Consider the following 20980-nt stretch of genomic DNA (forward strand, 5'->3'; position numbering starts at 1 on the left):
ACTTCTAATGAGTTCCTCAAAACCATACTTTTATATGTAGCCAGAAATCAAAGACACACTAACACAAGCTCTGTTTCCCTTCCTTACCAGTCCTCCTCTTTGCTGAAACAGTGGGCAAATCACCATTAATCAGAAGTACAGCTAGCTAGCTTCTGGCGAGCATACTAGGTTTTAAGTAGTGACTCAAACTTTGACTATTTATCAGAGGACAGCTCACGACAGCCTAAATTAACATATTTCTGAAGGAGGAATTTTATCTAAAATGAGGGAAAGACAGGAGCACCTGGATGACACAGTCAGCTGAGCATCCGACTCTTGGTTTCGGCTCAGGTCATGATCTCGGGGTTGTGGGATCAAGCCCCTGGGTGGGCTTCCCACTCAGGGTGCAGTTTGCTTGAGTTTCTCTCCCTCTGCCCCTCCCTCTGCTCATGCACACTCTCTCCAAAATAAATAAATCTTTAAAAAGTAAAAAATAAAATGAGGGGAAGACAAAAATCCCCATTGCAAATATATCTCCACAGTGCTGGTTTCACTGTTAATATCTCAAAAAGTAGCATGAAACAACAATGATTTTCTCTTTGTGAGATCATAAGCAAGAACTGCCTATTTAAGAGACTGGTATAGAAATAGGATAGACTGTATAAAGTCTGGCATTAAATACTCATTGTAAAGGAAGGAAGTAGGCTCAACAAAAAAGGACACCGCACTGTTTCCTTCCCTTTCTGACCCCTCTAAGCCTTCCAAATCCCCAAATTCCATAAGATCGGGAGAGACTCTCTAAAATTAATTTTGATGAAATATGTTTCCCTGACCCTTCTAAAGAAGACAGTGGCCATCCGATTCCAAGTAAACAAAAAGAAGTTTCAAATTTCTTTGCTAGCTAGTTATAGCGCTTCTAAATTCAACCTTCTACATGCAATCCATTTCCTCTTTTCTCTAACAGAGAAAAACAGCAAAACAAGAGGATCAACAGTTTTTCTTAGAGCGGGTTCTTTGTTTCTGGGTTTTGGGGGGTTTTTTGTTTTTTTTTTTTAAACCAAGCTCAAGAATGACAGGCCAACAACAACAAGGTTTCATTTCCCATCCACAACTCTTGGTTGCTCCCTCATGGCGCCAGTGTGGTACAAGGTCCTTCAGTGGCCATGGAAGGGAGAGGAGTCAGGGAACTGTTGTAAATCACCTGAAGTAATTCTTTCATTATGTTCTAAAGACAGCTGCCTCAGACATCAGACACCTGCAACACCACATTCATACTCAAAAGCATATTGCCCTTGTACCTTGTTTCTGCATGTGCTCCCCCAGTGATGGAGAGGACACAGAGCCATTTGTATTAGTTCTCTCTGTACTTTGTCTCGGAAAGATCTAGTGTGGGCAACCTCTAAGTAAATCACCTGGTTAAAGACTAAAGACTGGAGGCCCTGTGAAGAGGTTCATAAAAACATATGTATTTTGCACTGGCCAACAAAGCAGGGTTCCTAGAGTGGTTTATGCCATGTGTAGGAAGAACACTGTTTGCATAGAGAAAATCCAAACTTTTTTTTTCTTTGGTTATTTACACAATAAAGAAATAAACACCAGTAATGGTAGTGAAGTATATAGAATGATATCATATTTTAAATCTTATGACTGCCTGATAAAATAAACAATCTTTAAAAAGGAGTAATTAGGCAAATGTGAAGTGGATAATTAAAGAATTCCAATTATGCAATGTGGTGACATAATATAAAGGCATAGCTTCACTGTAAAAAATCTATGTCAAGAGCACGGGAAAAGACTATTCCAAGTAAAGAAGGCATTACAGAACAAAGACCCAATTTTCTTTTTTAGTCGAAATCATTTGGTGTTATGGGTAGCCACCACTACCTATTACAATTATTCTTCTGAATAAAGTAAGACAAGATCAGCAAGTACACTATCATGATTTTCAATTATCGTGCAAATGTGAGTACACAGAGCAAACTACAAGCTTAAAAAAAAAAGATGGTAAAGAATTAAAGAAATGGAACTTTTCCAGACTAAGGGTTTTCCAACTCCTTCTTCAGTACTTCTTTATGCCTACTGTAGAAATTTTGGGAAGAATAAAAACAAAAGAGTAGAAAATTAAAATTACCTATATCTATCTATAGAACACGGTATTTTAATATAAGGATTACTATAAATAGAACCAAGGCCTTAAAATTTCAATATGCTTATTCATATTGCAATATGACAGTCATTCAGGAGAGGAAACACTCTGGTGACAGTGTCATGTATGACTTTGATAAAGACCGGGCTAAGAGGAAGGGCAAAGGACAGCACAATGGGAGCAAATGCACTGAGGTTCTTTACCCCCCGTCTCTGTGGTGCTCTTCTTATTTAGGATTTTCAAAATATCTTTGGTAATCTTCTTCAACTGATGCCTCGCTTCGTCACGCTCTTTGCCCACTCCATAAAGAAGGATTGTGCGCTGGTTACATTCATGACTTGAAGATTCATCCTGAAAAGCAGAAAATACATTTTGAAACCCTTGTCTGCAGGGGTGGGGTTGCATTTCACATCCATGAAATGCACTAACCACAGCATCTTCATGCTGGCTTGCGCTGGTGGCAACCCACCCACCTTTCAATTCACCTCAACCTCCACTGGCAACACCCTTGTTTTTCCAGTTTGGAACTTGCCAAAGTAAAAAAAAAAAGTGTCAACTGACCTGAAGTCTTAATAGAAGCATTTGATGTGGGCGTACCCTCCAGAGTAAGTTTTGACTCTTGAAAACTTTTCATTGTTTAAAATTTGACATGGTAATAATGTCACATCATATTACATATTATCTAGTCATACTTCTTCCATAAGGAAAATGTTATTTCTTAGCAAGCTTGGTTTTCTATATACGGCATCGTTAAATACTAAATTTTTAAAAAAATGATCTTGCTAGGATCCTCAAGTGCTTTGAGGAGAAAAATGTTCCATTGGCTTCCAACATGACTGTGTGAGATGTATGCATATTTATTGCCAAATGACAAAACAATAAAGAGGGCAGGTCTCATTAGGTGTGAGGCAAATAGCTGGAAATGCAAACATGTTATACACCAACTTCCTCTACTGGACCACCTCCACCCCGTTCCACAGACACAGTAAATTCAAGCACTATTTTTCCCACAAGGGAAAAGAAAATACTTAGTGACAGCATAACAAAAACACACACATACCGCTAAACAAATTCTATACTCTTCCATTTTCTTAGTAAAATTCCAAGCTCTAAGCCTCAGTACATCCCCTTTCCTTAGCTTTTTGTATATGTTTGCCCATGTTAGGCACTTACCCTTCCTAACAGTAACTAATTCTAAGGAGCTTGCATGAGCAAAGACTATCTCCCAGGAAAGACTAACTGTACTGTGTTCATAATGGCTACAAAAAAGGGCAAAAGCCTTGAGACTTGGAGAATTCCATGCTTGATTTGACTTATTTAAAAAACAAAACAAAAACTCTGCACTCTGCACAAAGTTGCATTTTGCTTTTATACTCTTGAAGTAAGAGCCTGTTTTCCTCTCTCAGCTTCTGCCACTTTCCATCATTGGGTCTTTCTCACACACTTGCATTTAGGTCACCACTTTTCTTTGCACTGATTCCTTTTTTATTATACTCTCCCAAAAATATGCATTTGTATACCCTGACAATCCAACTTGCTACCCTGTGCAGAATTAATTAGTAACGTTTCAGGTGTTCAAATTTGCCTCTTAAGGGGGAAAAGAAAAAAAAAAAAAAAAGCTAGGAGCAAGTCCCTTCTAGAAGTTGTAGTTACTTTGTATTCTGAATATCCAAATCTCCTCCAAGGTTTTAAAAGACAAGACCTAATCATAGGATAAAGTCAACACAGGTAGTGATTCCTACATTTTGTTGCACACCTGCATGATCTGAGCAGCTTATTAATCTCCAATTTTTGTTGCCATTATAGACAATTACTGATATATTTCTTTTTTGTCTAGTGGGATGTGTACATGTGAGCCCTGGAAGGGAACAGGAGGACACTGAGAAAACTGTACAAAACTTAGGCAGGGGGCACCTGGGTGGCTCAGTCGGGTAAGCGTCTGCCTTCGGCTCAGGTCATGATCTCAGGGTCCTGGGATGGAGCCCTGCGTCAGGCTCCCTGCTCAGCGGGAAGCCTGCTTCTGTCTCTCCCTCTGCCCTCCCCCCCCCCACCCTGGTATGTTCCCTCTCTCTCTCTTTCCCTCTCAAATAAGTAAAATCTAAAAACCAACCAACCAACCAACCTCAGGCAGTGCCAGTCATGTGCCCTGGCAATTTTTTTCAGTTAAGGTACCTGGCAAATAGTTCTAATGTAAACTTTTGTGTGACGAGTGATGGAAAGATGTCAGCAAAGTTACTGAACACCTGCTATTAGAATATCTACTTGGGGGAAGACAAGATGCTAGGAAGCCTGAGAAAATACAAGGATGAATGGTCCCTGTCCTCAAGGAGCACAGATTCAGGGTCATAAAAGTAGCGTTTGCAGAGCTCGTCACACACACACAGATACTACGGCTCCACCTGTACCAGTAACAGTCCACGCTCAGGGTAAGAGCAAGATGTGACTCAATTCAGGTAGTGCCATCTGCTGACTCCATGGTCCTTTGAGTCCTTCTGACCTAATGAGCCTCTCTGGGCCTCAGATTCTTCCCCTGATAAATGAGCTGATACCACCTTCCTTTTGAGATTTTTGTCAGAATAACGGAGACGAAGTATGTAAAACGCTTAGCAGCAGATCAGACACAGAACCCGCTGCAGTCCACTCAATTTCTAGTTCCACTTCTCACTCGCATGCACCCCAGATCCACATTGTCCTGCATTACTCAACATTTCCTCAAGACGCTGGGGTACTTCCTTCCTTTGCTGTTGCTCCCCCAGCCACCTAAAATACTCTCAACAGGCTGCCCCTCACATGTGTAAGTGCTGTGCACAATTACAGCATCAGGTCCCTCACTGTCACCTCAGCTGAGTGAAAGCCCTCAGCACAGGAGGAGTAGGGAGGGGAGGAGAGCCTTTGGAGCACTCGCCACAGTGTAATCCACCCATTTTCGAGCTATTTCTTTAATGTCTGCCGTCCCTGCTACACAGTCACTTTTGTGAGGGAGAACCCACAGGTCCATTTTATTCACATTTATATTCTCCTTAGATGGCACTAATCAGGTACTTAATATATGCTGTTAGGGATAAGAGTAATATATTCTCTTTGGGAGGGACGGGAGAACCAACAGAGCAGAGATATGAAAGAGATAAATAAGCCATCAAATGATGTACAAATAGTCTCCATAATTAATAAGATGAATGGACAAGTGATGGTCATGGAAGTCAGAAAGGGGATATGTAACAATGGGGGCCATCGACAGTGTCAAATTCAGTAAAAAATCACAATGGATGTTGTCTCACACTTACTAGTTGGGCATGAAGCTTGATAGGTGGGAGAGGAAAGATATATTAGGATAACCAATGGCAAACTCTTGTGCCAAAGATATGTTTCAAATAAAGGAGTCTCCATGAAGGAAATCCAGATTGGGGGGTAGATAACTGATGATGGAGGTAGGAAACCATGGCTGCTTGTTTGGATTAACTTGGAAAGAAAGAGAGGGACAACTTTCTACTTAAACACAGGGGAGAAAGAAAACTGGTGAAAATACTACAGGGAAATTTGGAGATAAAAAAATAAGGAACTTGAAGAATCTTTTATCAGTTCATTGGCTCTGATTTGCTCAGGGAGTGGGGCTAGAAGCAAAGTGAAGAGTTGAGAGTGAAGGGATGAAATTAAAAAGCAAGAGCAACATGCTTTTAACTGCAAAAGAACCACCTATCAGCCTTTACATGGGGCCTTAAGACCATATTTGTGTCTGATAATTAATATTTTTAGGTAAATCGTGATAGCTGTTACTGGTCTTCAAAGAGAAAAGGCAGAGATAGTTTAAAAGCAACTGTTTTTCATTAGCCTACAAGATTTATTTATATCAACTTTTAGTACTTGTCAAAAATATGTCTTCAAATAGCAATTCATACTATATGAGAACAAGGTCAACCTTTGAAAATGGACCAAATATTTCCAAAGGTATCAATGAGTTCTGCTCTTTCAACTAGGTATTAAAAACCCTCAAGTTGCATAGTGGTAAGTAATATCAATGACGGGAGATCGGTACCAAAGAATTACTCTATTATTTAGACCCTGAAGGACACACTTGTTGGACAGGAAAAAGAATCAACTAGAGAGTCCAAAGAAGTCTAGCAACCCCTCTCATGCCAGCCCACTGTTGTGCTTAGGTTGGACAGATCATCTCACCTATAAACTAATTTCTGAAAATCTCATCCTCAGGATCAATTTCTCTTCTTCTCCAGATAGTATCTGATGCTCACAAAGACTTAAGTGATCAAGAAACTAGGAGGATATATGTCCAAAAGCCCTAGAAGGCTTGTAGTACTACAGAAATTAAAATAGGTCTCTTGAGCCAAATACCCTTAGAAGGAAGAACTGGAGTTAACTGAATGAAATGAAATCTCCTCTAAGTCATCATCAAAACATAAGTGATTAGAAACGTTGCCAAAACATGCGTGTGTTCATAAGATGTGATAACAGAGGTGAGATGATCACAGATGCATAGTCTCCTTTTACCTCATTCATACTTCCTGGTATTTCTACAGTGTCCCAATAATCGTAGAATTTTAAAATAAATTAATGATCTTTTTAAAAAGAGATAAAAAAGAATCCTATTCTAGATGTGCTTCCTTTTCTTCCAAACACTAAGAAAAAATAGATGAAGTAAATGCAATGGTCCTTCTAATAAAACAAAATATAGCATTTCATGCATCCCCAACACTCTATAATTATGTATGTTTCAATATCCAAATGCAAACCCAGCATACATCACGAAATAAACTGCACAGAGCACCCTACTCCAACTCCCAGAAAAGTAGTAAAAACCACGTTTTAAGAGGTCCCTGGGAGGTGCAGTCTGTTAAGCATTCGATTCTTGGTTTTCGGTTCAAGTCGTGATCTTAAGGTCGTGATATGGAGCCCGTGTGGGGCTCCACACTCACTCAGCACTGAGTGTGCTTAACACTCTCTCTCTCTCTCCCTCCCTCTGCCCAGGATGTGCAGGCTCTCTCTCTTAAATAAATAAATCTTTAAAAAAAAAAAATACTTTTTAAAAACAATGAGGTTATTTACATTAAAATTGTATGTTAATCTATTAAAATGAAAAAACTGTTAAAAGAGGCCTTCAAATTATTTCTTTTAGATATGTCACTTTATTCTGTTTAGAATAAATTAACTTCAAATAAATGTTACATGAATGATAAGCCTTGGGCAGAGGTGTAAGAAGGGAGTGACATGCATGGGGAGGCTGTGTCGGGGGAACAAGAAATTAGCAGCTTCTTCTCATTCATTACTCTACCTGAAATGGAGTAACTTCTTTAAATCCAGAAAAATAGGAGATTCCTTTCATTAGATTTATATAGGAAATTTTTGTTCTACAATAGCTTATAGACCATGGTATGGCTGAAATGACGTGGCTTTATTCAGTAGGGTTGAACACACACACACACACACACACACACACACACACACACGTTCTCTGCTTTCAAAAGCAAAACAATCAAGCCAAGAATGACAAATAATTGGATCAACATAGCATTCTCTTTTGCTAAATACCCCAAACCCAAGACTTCTTACTTGTGCAGTCTAATATATAACCTAAATTTCTATACTCTTAATAGGTGAAACCACTAGATTATGTAAGAACTGCCTTTAATGTATGTGTTCAATCAAAACATCCACTAAGGCCAAAATGACCACGTTTTGAAACCATAAAATATTAGAACTAAAATAGCCTGAGACCTAATCAAATGTCTCAATTACATCTCCACACTCTGGCTGTAATCTGGTTCCACAAGGACCACCAGATCCTACCATTACAGGACATGGCTCTCTTGAGTACAGAGTAATCCCATTTGAAGTAAATATTTTTCAGATAAGCAGACTACCATTAATAGATGTGGCAAAATAAATAAACCAATTAAACCACTTACATGTAAAAATTCTGGGGTATACATTCATTTTCTAAGTCATCAGTCATAGAAATTAACCAAATCAAAATTAGTCCTGTTTCCAATGGTAATACATAACAATTACAAACTGCATGTGCTGTTCTTATGAGACTGAAGTGCACAACTTGATCTACTTCTATTTGTACGATAATATACATGACCCTTGAAAAACAGAGGTTTGAATTTTGTGGGTCCACTTACATGCAGATTTTATCAATAAATACAGTAAGTACTATGAATGTATTTTCTCTTCCTTAAGATATTCTTAGTAATACTTTTTCTCTAGCTTATTTCATTATAATACAGTATATAATATATAACATACCAAATATAGGTTAATCAACTGCTTATATTATCAATAAGGCTTCCATCAAGAGTGGGCTACTAATAGGTTTTTGGAAAAGTCAAAAGTTATATGCATATATCAACTACATATCAATTCAAAATTAAAAAAAAAAATTAAGCTCTGTACAAATTTTCAACTACTATAGCCCCTAACCTCCATGTTGTTCAAGGGTTAACAGTGTACTTTTTGGGGCACCTGGGTGGCTCAGTCGGTTAAGCATCTGCCTTCAGCTCAGGTCATGGTCCCAAGGTCCTGGGATTGAGCCCCGCATCAGGCTCCCTGCTCTGCGGGAAGCCTGCTTCTCTCTCTCCCTCTCCCCCTGCTTGTGTTCCCTCTCTGTCAAATAAATAAAATCTTTAAAAAAACAAACAAACAGTGTATGTTATAATCTGAATGGCTTCTTAAAGATTTTAGTCACTTTCAAAATCAAGTGGTCTACAGATAGGTATGGTTGTAAGTGAAAATCAAAGGACAGTTCATTTAGATCAAGAACTGGAGCCTTTCATTTACCCCTCAAATCCCTATTCATAGCCTTCTAGGAATTTGGAAACATAAGTTCTTCATAAAGTAGAATGATTTCAGTATCCTAAATTAGTGCTCCTTTATTTTTTTTTTTTTAAGATTTTATTTATTTATTTGAGACAGAGAGAATGAGAGACAGAGAGCATGAGAGGGAGGAGGGTCAGAGGGAGAAGCAGACTCCCTGCTGAGCAGGGAGCCCGATGCGGGACTCGATCCCGGGACTCCAGGATCATGACCTGAGCCGAAGGCAGTCGCTTAACCAACTGAGCCACCCAGGCGCCCTAGTGCTCCTTTAGTATGGCATATTAATTTGTTGAAACCAGTGATGATTTTTTTTTTTCACAAGACTTGTTTCATCTGAACATCTTAAAAATACTTCATAAACATCCTTTAGACTAAAGTCTACAATTTGCTGTATGGGCAAGTATGACTTCTATTTTCTTGAAAAGAGTAAAACCACTCCATTCATGACATTTACTTCTCGCTCCTGGGCCTCAAGGCAGGGAGATGGGGGCTTGTGCAGTGAGATGAGGATTATCTACATACACAGTGGTTACAGATGCAGGCTCTGGGATCAAACAGCATTGGTTAGAATGGGGTCTCTAACTTCACTGCTCTGCTCCAAAGTTTACGTCATGCAGAGAATGGAAATAATTGAAATAATACTCTTCAGAGAGTAACTGAGATCATAAAATAAGTTAATTCATGACAATATAAGGAGTCAAATGTTGGCTATTATTATTCTGAAGTGTACATATGCATAAAAGTTTTTCCAAAAGTATAATTTTGTGTCTCCAAACCAACAAACAAGTATTAAAACTTGTAACTGCAATTAATTTCAAAACAAAAATAACTTAAGGATACCCCCTTTCCCAGAGCACCTGGGTGGCTCAGTCAGTTGAGCAACCTACTCTGTTTTTGGCTCAGGTCATGAGATCAAACCCCACAGCTGGGTCCACATTCAGCATGGAGTCTGCTTAAGATTCTCTCTCCCTCTCCCTCTGCCCCTCCCCTGCATGCCGTCTCTTTCTTGCTCTAAATAAATAAATAAAATAGATGATAGATAGATAAAATCTTTAAAAAAAAAAAAAGAATATCCACTTTTCCAAGAGTTTACTATCAAACCTCTAGATGACTAACATATGGGATCATTATGTGACTGAAATGTCTGATTGAAATAACTCAAATGTATAGCTTAACTACAAACTCTTAATGCCAACAAAATTCTCAGATCAGTGTAAATCCATAATCTTCAAACTTTACTGTGAATGAACTTCACTTGGAACCTGGAAGGTTCGTTAAAGTATAACTAAGGGGTACACCCAGAGTTTCTGATTCACTGGATCTAGGTTCATGCCCAAGAATGTGCATTTGTCACAATGTCCTAGGCGATGCTGAGCTGCTGTTCTGCACTTTGAAAATTGAGATCAAAGATGATTTAACATATGCAGGGATGGACACACTCAAAACTCAGAAGAAAGAAGTAAACAAAACATATGTTCATAGCAAAGGCACTTACCCAAGTGGATCTAATGGAACAAACAATAGTTTGAAATACTGTATGTGTCTGTGGACAAAAACAGTATTTATATAAAGGTATTAGTGAAACAGGGATCCCTTAATTTAATGATATAATCAAACCAAAAGCAAGGTTACAAAAAAATTGTTTATATTTAAATTCTATTTAAGAAAAGCATGAAAGACACTTTATATAATAAGTCTGGCAAAGGATACAACTGTTTTTCTTTTTTAATGTAATTTTCGAATCCTAAAATTTATAATGAGAAGAAACTGTTTCACGTACAAAGACTTGATCAAACACAGATTTAAAATAATGACATTATTAACCAGGAAAAAAACAAGGAACAAGAGACTTAACATCCATAACAAGCACACATGTCGAGTTAATGTAATTACTTGTTAAAAGGCAATATATCACCCAGCTTGAGCACAGTATGTTTTCACGTAAATAATCATCTGAGAAAGCAAGCCTGCAACCTTCTCCTGGAAGCAGACTTCAAAAAGCTTAATCTCAACATGGATTTATCATGTGCATGGAAAATAACCAAAAGAACTCATAAAGCATCAAACTCTATGGCAGGTTTCAGCAAAAAGCAGCAAGATTTTAAAATTGCTTCTTAAGAGATGAATTCTTACCCACCCTGCCCCACATTTCCCAGGGAAATAAAAGCAGAAGTCCTAAAAGGGGCCAGACGGAAATACAGTGTCTGCACAGCTTTGAGTCCAGGGCATTGGAAGGTAATTTCTGACTGTGAAGTCCTCTCTTCCTCTCTTTATTTCTCTCTAGAACACTCAAGATTTACTGATGAAAGCTCAGCAGATACTCGATTATAAAGAGTAATAACAACTAAACTAAGACATTGAAAGGAAAATACCAGATGCCACTCTGCAGGATGTATTAAATGCCACTTAATGGATACATTTAAATCCTCCTGAATCAACAGAGTAACAGGTAACTTTATATCTAAAAATATTTGACAAATATATGTGTTTAAAAAATGATGGGTGTGTACATGTTTGTCAAGTTTTCTTAACACTGGAAACCTTTAAAAATAATTGATATCAATTCATGTACTTATTTGGAATAAAACTTAAAATACAAACTGTATTAATGCTGATAGAGACAACCACTAACTTCTTCATTAAATACACACACACACAAAGCATGGAAATAAAATACAAATGGTCTTATTTTACCTTGAGTGGAAAGTGAGACTTAAATATAGATAGATGGAGGTGACACTCCTGATACCAAGACTACTCGTTAAAGAAGGTAACAGCCTATGCAAAATTAGCATTCCCATTGGATAATTTTCAAAACAATCAGAGAATGCACAAATTAGAGTAAATAGCAGTAGCAAAGAAGCTTGCAATCTACCATCTTATCTCAATTTAATACTGAATTTTGTTTAGTATTTTTTTAAGTTAAATTGGGGAGGAGGTGTTGAAAATTGAAGCTGTAATTGTGACATGAATCTTTTATTCAATAATTAGATAATGAAATATTACATTTGTGGGAATTTAGTGTTATATTTATTTGTCATACTTAAGTCTTTCACGTGGAATCTTTTTTTTTTAATTTGGATATGTATTCTTTGTACAACACCATGTCCTATATTTAGGAATAATATTGATATAGAATCAATTCCATTTGCCCTTGATGAAATAAAAACATTAAAATTTCATTTTAAATTTCAAAACTCAGATGGCAGATAATGTATTCAAGTCAAGTGTTAGTTTTCTTTTATAGCCATCTCTTGTGGTGTAATAACCTAGGAAACCAGACAAGGACATGGCTTTGATATTTTATTTTAGCTATCATTACATACTCTATATACCTGGAAAGTATGCCCTGGCTGTTTTGAAGAACGCCATTTGATAACCACTTCATTTTGTTTACTGTTTTTTTTTTTTAAGTGAATGATATTCAAGAAAATGTATGTAAAAATTTCAAATATACTGTCCAAAGTCAGAAATAAGATATATGTGGGTTAAAATATTTGCAGCTAAAGAATTAGTCTGAGGTTGATTTCTAAATGGATGACTGAGCAACATACAGGCAGAAATAGCTTCCAATTATAAAGTTTTATATCTGATTTCATATTTAACAATAAATTCCCTAAAAGTGATTTTATACAAATTTCTTTCCCCTTTTTACTTTTAAATTCTAATAGCCAATTATCAGTCACGTCTCCTTAGAACCCTTTGGTGGTATCAGAGTAAATGGAGCCCAGGAATAAGGAGAATGCAGGAAAAGTGACTGTGAATAGAAACGAAAAAGCTAATGGCATGGAAATGAAGCTGGAAAGGAATAAAGCACAGTCCATGTTTCTCTTCCCATTTCTATACACTGTGCGCATGTGCCTAACAAAAACGTCCTTTAAGAGGCAAACTTTTAGAAAATGAGAAGTATCTATACCCTCATATAATGTACTTCAGACCACTTTATTTGGTATTTGCCACAATTAAGTATTCTGAGATTCAATTTTCTGTATTCTTACTGTCACAATAAGGATTGGAAACCTCAATTTTTAGAGAAGGCTGTCCAGAAAAGTTACACCAAGGGCCCCTGGGTGGCTCAGTAGGTTAAGCATCGGCCTTAGGCTTACACTGGGCTCCCTGCTCAGCGGGGAGTCTGCTTCGCCCTCTCCCTCTGCCCCTCCCCTCTGCTCTTATGGTTGCACGCGCTCTCTAGCTTACTCACACTCAAAAAAATGTATCTTTAAAAAAAAAAAAAGTTACACAGAGATAAGAGCAAAATTGATAGTCTGGAACTGAAAATAACCATCCCTGCTCTCCTCCCCTAGGTAGCAAAGAAGAAACACAAGCCATGGACAACCTCACCTCTGTGGCCGGGAATGGCAGCCTGTGCACCAGAGATTATAAGATCACCCAGGTCCTCTTCCCGCTCCTCTATACTGTTTTGTTTTTTGTTGGACTCATCACAAACAGCCTAGCAATGAGGATTTTCTTTCAAATCCACAGTAAATCCAACTTTATTATTTTTCTTAAGAACACAGTCATTTCTGATCTTCTCATGATTCTAACTTTTCCATTCAAAATTCTCAGTGATGCCAAACTGGGAACAGGACCACTGAGAACCTTTGTTTGCCAAGTGACCTCTGTCATATTTTATTTCACAATGTATATCAGTATTTCATTCCTTGGACTGATAACTATTGATCGCTACCAGAAAACGACCAGGCCATTTAAGATGTCCAACCCCAACAATCTCTTGGGGGCTAAAATTCTCTCTGTTGTAATTTGGGCATTCATGTTCTTACTCTCTTTGCCCAACATGATTCTGACCAACAGGAGGCCAAGAGACAAGAATGTGAAGAAATGCTCTTTCCTCAAATCAGAGTTTGGTCTGGTCTGGCATGAAATAGTCAATTACATCTGTCAAGTCATTTTCTGGATTAATTTTTTAATTGTCATTGTATGTTATACACTCATTACAAAAGAACTGTACAGGTCGTATGTGAGAACGAGGGGCGTAGGCAAAGTCCCCAAGAAAAAGGTAAACATCAAAGTTTTCATTATCATTGCTGTATTTTTTATTTGTTTTGTTCCCTTCCATTTTGCCCGCATTCCCTACACCCTGAGCCAAACCCGAGATGTCTTTGACTGCTCTGCTGAGAACACTCTGTTTTATGTTAAAGAGAGCACACTTTGGTTAACTTCCTTAAATGCATGCCTGGATCCATTCATCTACTTTTTCCTCTGCAAGTCCTTCAAAAACTCCTTAATGAGTATGCTGAAATGCCCCAATTCTGCAACGTCTCCATCCCAACAAAATAGGAAAAAAGAACAGGATGGCGGTGACCCAAGTGAAGAGACTCCAATGTAAACTACCTGAGGTAATATTTCAATCTATTAGTATCTGGAACATCCAAAAGGAAAGCACTGTGTAAAAATACTGTCTAATAATAAGTCGAGTTAGTAACAGTGACTCTCTAAACAAGTAACAGAAAACAAAAGAAGTAATCTTCATTTACTTATCCAGTATTAAAAGCTATCTTAAAATGTAGAAAAAGAAACCTAACATGTAGATGTGTAGCAAAATGAACTGTATCTAATCATCATGGTTACAAGCCAAACTACACAGAAGTCATGATTTGGAGAGTGTTGGCAAAGTGTGTGACCATATAATATCTACTGTACATTATTGAACACGATGTTATTATCAAGTTGTAATCAACTAAAGAAGAATGATAAATCTGATAAAAGTCTTCTGACTGAAAATTATACTAAGATGTATATACACCCTAGTCCCTAACCAAATGCTGATCTATTTTGATACTCATTATAAAAATATAAGTGGGACACTTTACAAAGAATATTTACCACTAACTTCTAATTATTAGCAAAAACCTAAGAAATTTAAACTAATTGAAATCGTAATTGGAGTGAATTTTTTTAATTTTCATTAAAAAGAGGTTTAAAAATACTTTTCCAATAAAAAAAGCAGAAATAGCAAAGTTATTAAAAGTTATTTTTATGACATTCTAATACCAAAAAACTTTGAGTATTTCCTTAATGCTGGAGAAACCAGTTTTATTAATGGTACAATACCATCATTGCCACTTAACTTTATTAACTAGCTTTCAGAAACTACCTGCTACTTGAGTTAATGAGTATTTGCTTCAGTGAGAAAAACAAATGTGACTATGCGGTTGCAAAGCATAACTATTAACAGAAAAGTGGTTAAAGTGTTTGTAATTACTGGTTTGTCACTTATGTGTAATACAAAAAAAATGTACATTATACTCTAAATCACAATTTGTTGGAATTTCTTTGTTCAAAGACATTAGATGCCACCACTCACCTCTTATATAATCCTACATCAAACAACAAACCCATTTAATAAAGGATAACTGCAAAAACTGTTTTATGACAAGTTATTGGGCAAAGTCTCTATTGAAGGTGACATAACACATCAATTAGTTCATAAGTAAATGATAATGAAGTATGAATCTACACAAGCCATAGTGACTATTTTTAATATAAACAAAATATATAACAGAATTGGAAGCTGACATTATTTATCTCAGTTATTTATGATCCCCAGAGGCAATTCTCAAATGTAAGGCATGGATACCAATATCAAAATATGATGGGGGGGGAAAGGGGGGTGCGGTGCAGTATAAGGAAGTTCATTGAACTTCAGTATTAATCGATTTTTATCTAAATCCTCCACAAGTTCTGCTGAGCTAAATATCAGTGCAAAGTTGAACTCCCTCAACTTTCTAAATGATATCTATTCTCAAGCGGCTGCATTTACTTCCCTGGCACTTCTACAAGCAAGCACTTCATGTTAGTGGTGAAGCGCAAAGAGAAATTCATCAAAAAAGATGCATCTTCTACAAACTGCTAGTCTACATTCTAGCCATGTAGACTAATGCAATGCACTTTAACATCACATGTGTAAGTGCGCACATTCTGTAAGAACAGCAGATAGTTAAAATGGAAGAAAACTAGAGATCAACTCGTCTGATCTTCTTATTTTGCATATGGGCAAAAAGAAGGTCAAATCCACCTCTCAACCCATCCGAGTCAGGGAACAGAGAGTGGGTTAAAACTGACACCATGGTGCCATGACCATATGAACTGCTGGGAGACTGCAGAGTGGGCAAAGACTTTCCCAAATATTCTTTCCCTTTGGATTAAATTAGATCACTGAGAGGACAATTTCCATAAGAGAAAGAAAAGAAACAAATGCCAATGGTATTAGAGTATTTTTGTTTTTTGGGGTTTTTTAAAATGTTTTATTTATTTATTCATGAAAGTCAGAGAGAGAGAGAGGCAGAGGCAGAGGGAGAAGCAGGCTCCCCGCCTAGCAGGGAGCCCGATGCGGGACTCGATCCCAGAACCCTGGGATCACGACCTGAGCCGAAGGCAGACGCTTAACCATCTGAGCCACCCAGGCGCCCGTATTACAGTACTTTTGTAAAAGAACTGTAACGTGTTTAGAATTATCTATGTTTTTATATACAATATGAAAAATTTACATTAAACTCTAAATCACACTTTGTTGGGAATTTCTTATTCAAAGACATTGGACAGCATACGCTGCTGTATGAAAAATCAAATTGAATCCACCCAAGAGAGACTGAGAGACCAGTATTTACAGAGTACTCATGATACACAGAATATGTCACTATTTCCAGGTTTAAGAATTTTAATATACATAATAAATCCCAGATTTAATAAAAAAAAAAAAGTGAAGCCAAATTTTGTAGACTCAAGTCCAGAAGTTGAAAAGTTCAGAAGATGAGACAAACAAAATGTAGTCTTGCCAATAGCCTTAGTAGCTAAGAAGTCTTAAGGTTGCTGGTTAGTGGCAGTTTTTCACAGTGGTTTTTATAGAAAGTCTGAAGCAGGTGTGGCAAACTATAGCCTGCAAGCCAAACCTAGTCCACCCCTTGTTTCTGTACAGCCTGTGACCTAAGAATGGTTTTTACATTTTCAAATATCAACAGGAGAAATATTAGAATAAAATTTCATGTTGTATTAAAGCTATATGAAATTCAAGTTTCAGGGTCCATAGTAAGGTTTATAAGAACACGGCCACACACACTCAGGTTTTATCCATGGTTGGTTACCTGCTCCAACAACAGAGTTAATTAGTTGGGTTGTGAGGAAGACTGCATGGCTGCAAAACCTAAATACTTACTAAGTGGCTCTTTAGAAAAGAAGATTGACAACCCCTGGACCAGAACTCTAAAAACAGGGAGAAAATATTCAGAAAAAGAACCCACTATTCATGCATCTAGGTGTTTCAGCAGCTTTGCACTAAAAACAACTAGATTCCAGTGCCCGATCTAGGTGATCACTGTTGATTGGTAATGCCCAAAGTAAGACTGCAATTATGCCAGCTAGAATTAAATATGTAGAAATGCACTTACAAGTCAGTAAATAAAGAGAAACAGCCTGATTTTTTTAAATGGGAAAAGACATAAAAAATCAATTTCTAAGAGAAAAACAAATGGACAATAAAAATATGAAAAACTATATACTCTCACTAATAAGCAAATACATTTACACTTAAATTACATGAGCCTTTTTCACCTGTAAGCTTAGAATTGCTTTAAAAGATTTTTATAACAGTGTTGGAAGGAAGAATCCCACTCAGGGAGACTGTAAAATGGTAAGATCTTTCTGGAAAGCTATTTGAAAATACCATTCAACATTTTGCTGCACAGCTTTGGTCCAGCAATCCCACTTATAGGAAATTTTCTACAAATATGTTGAAACAACTATACAAACATATATGGACATATATGTGTCCTACAGTACTGTTTTTAACAGAGAAAAATTTGGAAAAAAGAAAAAAACACGAAATGCCAATTAGTAATGGCTTAACCCAACTATGGTAATTTTCTATAGTGTAACTTTTTTTAAAAAAATAGGTAAATCTTCATGGACTAACATGAAAAGGAAACAAAGATCTGATAGGTCAATAAACGTAAATATATATATTTGCACACACATTTGTATGCATTATGCAAGGGGAGATTAGCTTTCACATTTACCTATACACATGCTTATATTTGAATTCTTCAAATTGCTTATCTTTGAATTCTTCAAACTTGCTTTCCTCTTATAATAAAAATATGAAAATAGATATTAATATGCTTCCAGGTAATACTATGACTTTATTGCCTGTTTCTACTTACATGTAGAGATTTTCTAATACTGATTCTACTTATAGACATTTCTATACTTAATGTTAAACTACATAACTTACTTTAACTGATTATTATTTCCCCTTTCAGTTAACCCAGTGTGGAATTTTTTTTAAAACAATTTCATATCATCTGAGAAAGTACCATGCTATGATCTGATGAGAAGTAAAAGGCTCCTTTTGTAAGAGTTCCCACTATGACTTTCATTCCAAATCAAAACAAATACTTCCTCATCTTTTCAGATATTATTTAGATGGTACTGGTTGGCCACATCAACAGGAACCTCTGAACTGTTAACTCTGATCCAAAGGAAAATCTCAAAAGAGACTACAAATGGAAAAAATAGTTTATTGCCATTTGGCAGGCTTCTAATTTCTATGAGCTTTCAATGTAATCTTCTTTAATTCTTTCTGGATCATACCACTTGGAACCAATTTATGTTTTCAACCACGTACTTCACCTTAAGGGAAAAAGTTTCACAAATCCATTAACCTTTAAAGTTGATTGTTACTCCTCACTCATCAATCAGTAATACAAAGCTCAGAAACTCTAGAATCTGGACAATTCACCCTCTGTGCTTTCTGACGGTTGGGAGTGTGAGGCAGGCTCCTAGTACGACCTCTGAACCAGACTGTGTGGGTCTGAAGTTGGCTTGGGGTGCATGATTTTGGCTAAACTGCTCAACTGCTGTGCCTCAATTTTCTCATCTGTAAAATGGGACCAATCTCTGAGGACTTTTGTTAAAAAGTAAGTAAGATCATATCATTTAGAGCACTATACTCACTGGCTAGACTGATTGTATTGGTTTTGACTAAATATAGGATTTAAATTTGGTTTCTTGTCATTTGGCAAGCTTCTAATTTCTGGGATCTTTCATTTCACCTTTGATTCTTCCCCATCCATCCCCAAAGGTATACATGGTATCCCACTTTTAACTTCATTTAACAAGAAACATACTAACACCTACCACATGATATGCATTAGTCTATGCACTTGGTGAATCTTCACTCATTTCATTCCTTAACAAATCAACAAAGTAGATACTATTATTTATTTTCATTGTAAGGAGAAGGCAACAGTTTCATAGAAAACATAAATAATTTGCCCAAGGTCACAAGAAAATAAAAGCTGCAATAAGAAACTGAGCCAAGGCACTCTGGCTCCTGAGACAGTGCTCCTATCTGCTCTGCTGGGCAGCCTCTCAGACAAGCTAACAAGGGTCCCTCGGTTGGGGAGGGGGGCAGCATTGCTGTGAATCAAAGGAAAGTCAACTAATACATGTTAAGCACACGGACATATAGGAATGTGTGGTGTGTTGGATATTTAGTATGGTCAAACATTTTGAAACTTGCCACATTTGAAAGAACACATTCCATAACTTTAGAAATGGGCACTGTTAAGTCAGTTCCTCTTTTGAAAGTTTCCCACACTTGGACATTTTGAAAGTTGACCAAAATGTGATTTCCAGTTTTCATATTATGAAATAATCTTATACAGCATTTCCTTATTTAAACTGAAAATATTCCAAACCTCCATCTAGATAACGGTTTTGGAGATTTCGGGAAATTTATACTTAATTATGTAGGTCAAATACTTCTACTTAAAAAGTAAAAATAGTTTGTTATTTTTCCCCTAGTGAAGCAAGCAAGAAGATGGATGTTTAAGTCACGTTCCATCACATTAATGAAATCCAGAATCTGTATTTCCAAGGAACAATTTATTTGAGTCAAACACACATTTTTTAAACTGTGCCACATTGGGTAGTTCCAACAAAATTATCAGGCATCTTATTTTCTCATATTTTAAACATCCAGTGGGACATGAAACTTTTCTTCCCAGAATCCCAAACCAAGCCATCCCAAAATTCTCCATCAACCTAACCACACAGTCTGCTCCAACTCTGTGGTGAAATGTGCAGTAAAAAATATGAAGTGAAACTCATCATGGAGAACTCCACATTCCCCTCATTCCCCTCTCAATTTCCTCTTTCCCTTTACCTATCTGGCAGGGAAACCTTTCTATTCATGGACAACAACCATCTTTACACAAAGTGGCAATTACACCCTTTCAAACTTGAAGAGATTTAAATGATACATTTTATAGACTTTGGCCCAAGGCTGACTGATGAAATTCCTGAGTTTTCCAGACTTCGCATACAACATTAAATACAGAGAGATTTCCAAAAATGGTTTCTAATGAGTGAAATTATCTCCATTGAAATCTGCAGTTCACTCAGCACTGCAGTCAGGAGTGAACGTTTTTTAGTGCTTCATATATACCCAGCACTATTCTAGACACTCGTTTTGTCTTCTCAATAATGCTATGAGGTATATACTGTCATTAAATCCACAATATAGATGAGCAAACTGAGGCAGAGAGCTTCTGAATCATCTGACTATGATCTAGCTCCCAGTAATTCCTGGATCTGGGATTCTAACCCCCAAATCTGTGTCTAACAGCCCTGAACTTTTGGGGAAAAAAGTCAATCTCTCTGAGATAAAAGACCAAAAGACCAAGATAAATGTAAAAATAAAGAGGTCATCCTATTGAATACAGATTTCTGGACAAAGCAGTCTACAAGAGTGCAAATGATGGTTCTGATTTTAGAATCAACTCGTACTCTCTCCTATGTGGTTGTAATTTGAGGGTAATTTATTTTTCTGCCACCTATTATTATATACAAAAGGCACTCAAAAATTTCAGTGACTGTCTAGACAGAAAAGATAAAATGCCAAAAGTTATTAGATGAGAAAATATAAAGATATTCAAGTTACAGTAGATTAACAGTACCTAAGCTTGAAATATAAGAGGCTTCTTATTAGAAAATCTGCAAAGGTTTGAA

General features: G+C 36.9%; 2 protein-coding genes across 2 annotated transcripts in view; one reads left to right on the top strand and one right to left on the bottom strand.

Moving 5' to 3' along the window:
- Positions 1–15328, top strand: part of P2RY12 (purinergic receptor P2Y12) — a 45118-nt gene extending 29790 nt beyond the window's left edge. Inside the window, exons 2-3 of the mRNA XM_045903549.2 lie at positions 11238–11402; positions 13258–15328. Of these exons, the coding sequence (XP_045759505.1) occupies positions 13281–14300 (1020 nt within the window). The 5' untranslated portion in view covers positions 11238–11402; positions 13258–13280 and the 3' untranslated portion in view covers positions 14301–15328. The remainder of the gene's footprint in view (positions 1–11237; positions 11403–13257) is intronic.
- Positions 1–20980, bottom strand: part of MED12L (mediator complex subunit 12L) — a 320591-nt gene that overhangs the window by 73992 nt on the left and 225619 nt on the right. Inside the window, exon 17 of the mRNA XM_045903552.3 lies at positions 2329–2476. Coding sequence (XP_045759508.1) covers positions 2329–2476 — 148 coding nt within the window. The remainder of the gene's footprint in view (positions 1–2328; positions 2477–20980) is intronic.

The sequence above is a fragment of the Mirounga angustirostris genome, unplaced genomic scaffold (genome assembly GCF_029215605.1).
Source record: "Mirounga angustirostris isolate CCGP_5_RB_7025 unplaced genomic scaffold, mMirAng1.0.hap1 SCAF_1, whole genome shotgun sequence".
Classification (NCBI taxonomy): Eukaryota; Metazoa; Chordata; class Mammalia; order Carnivora; family Phocidae; genus Mirounga; species Mirounga angustirostris.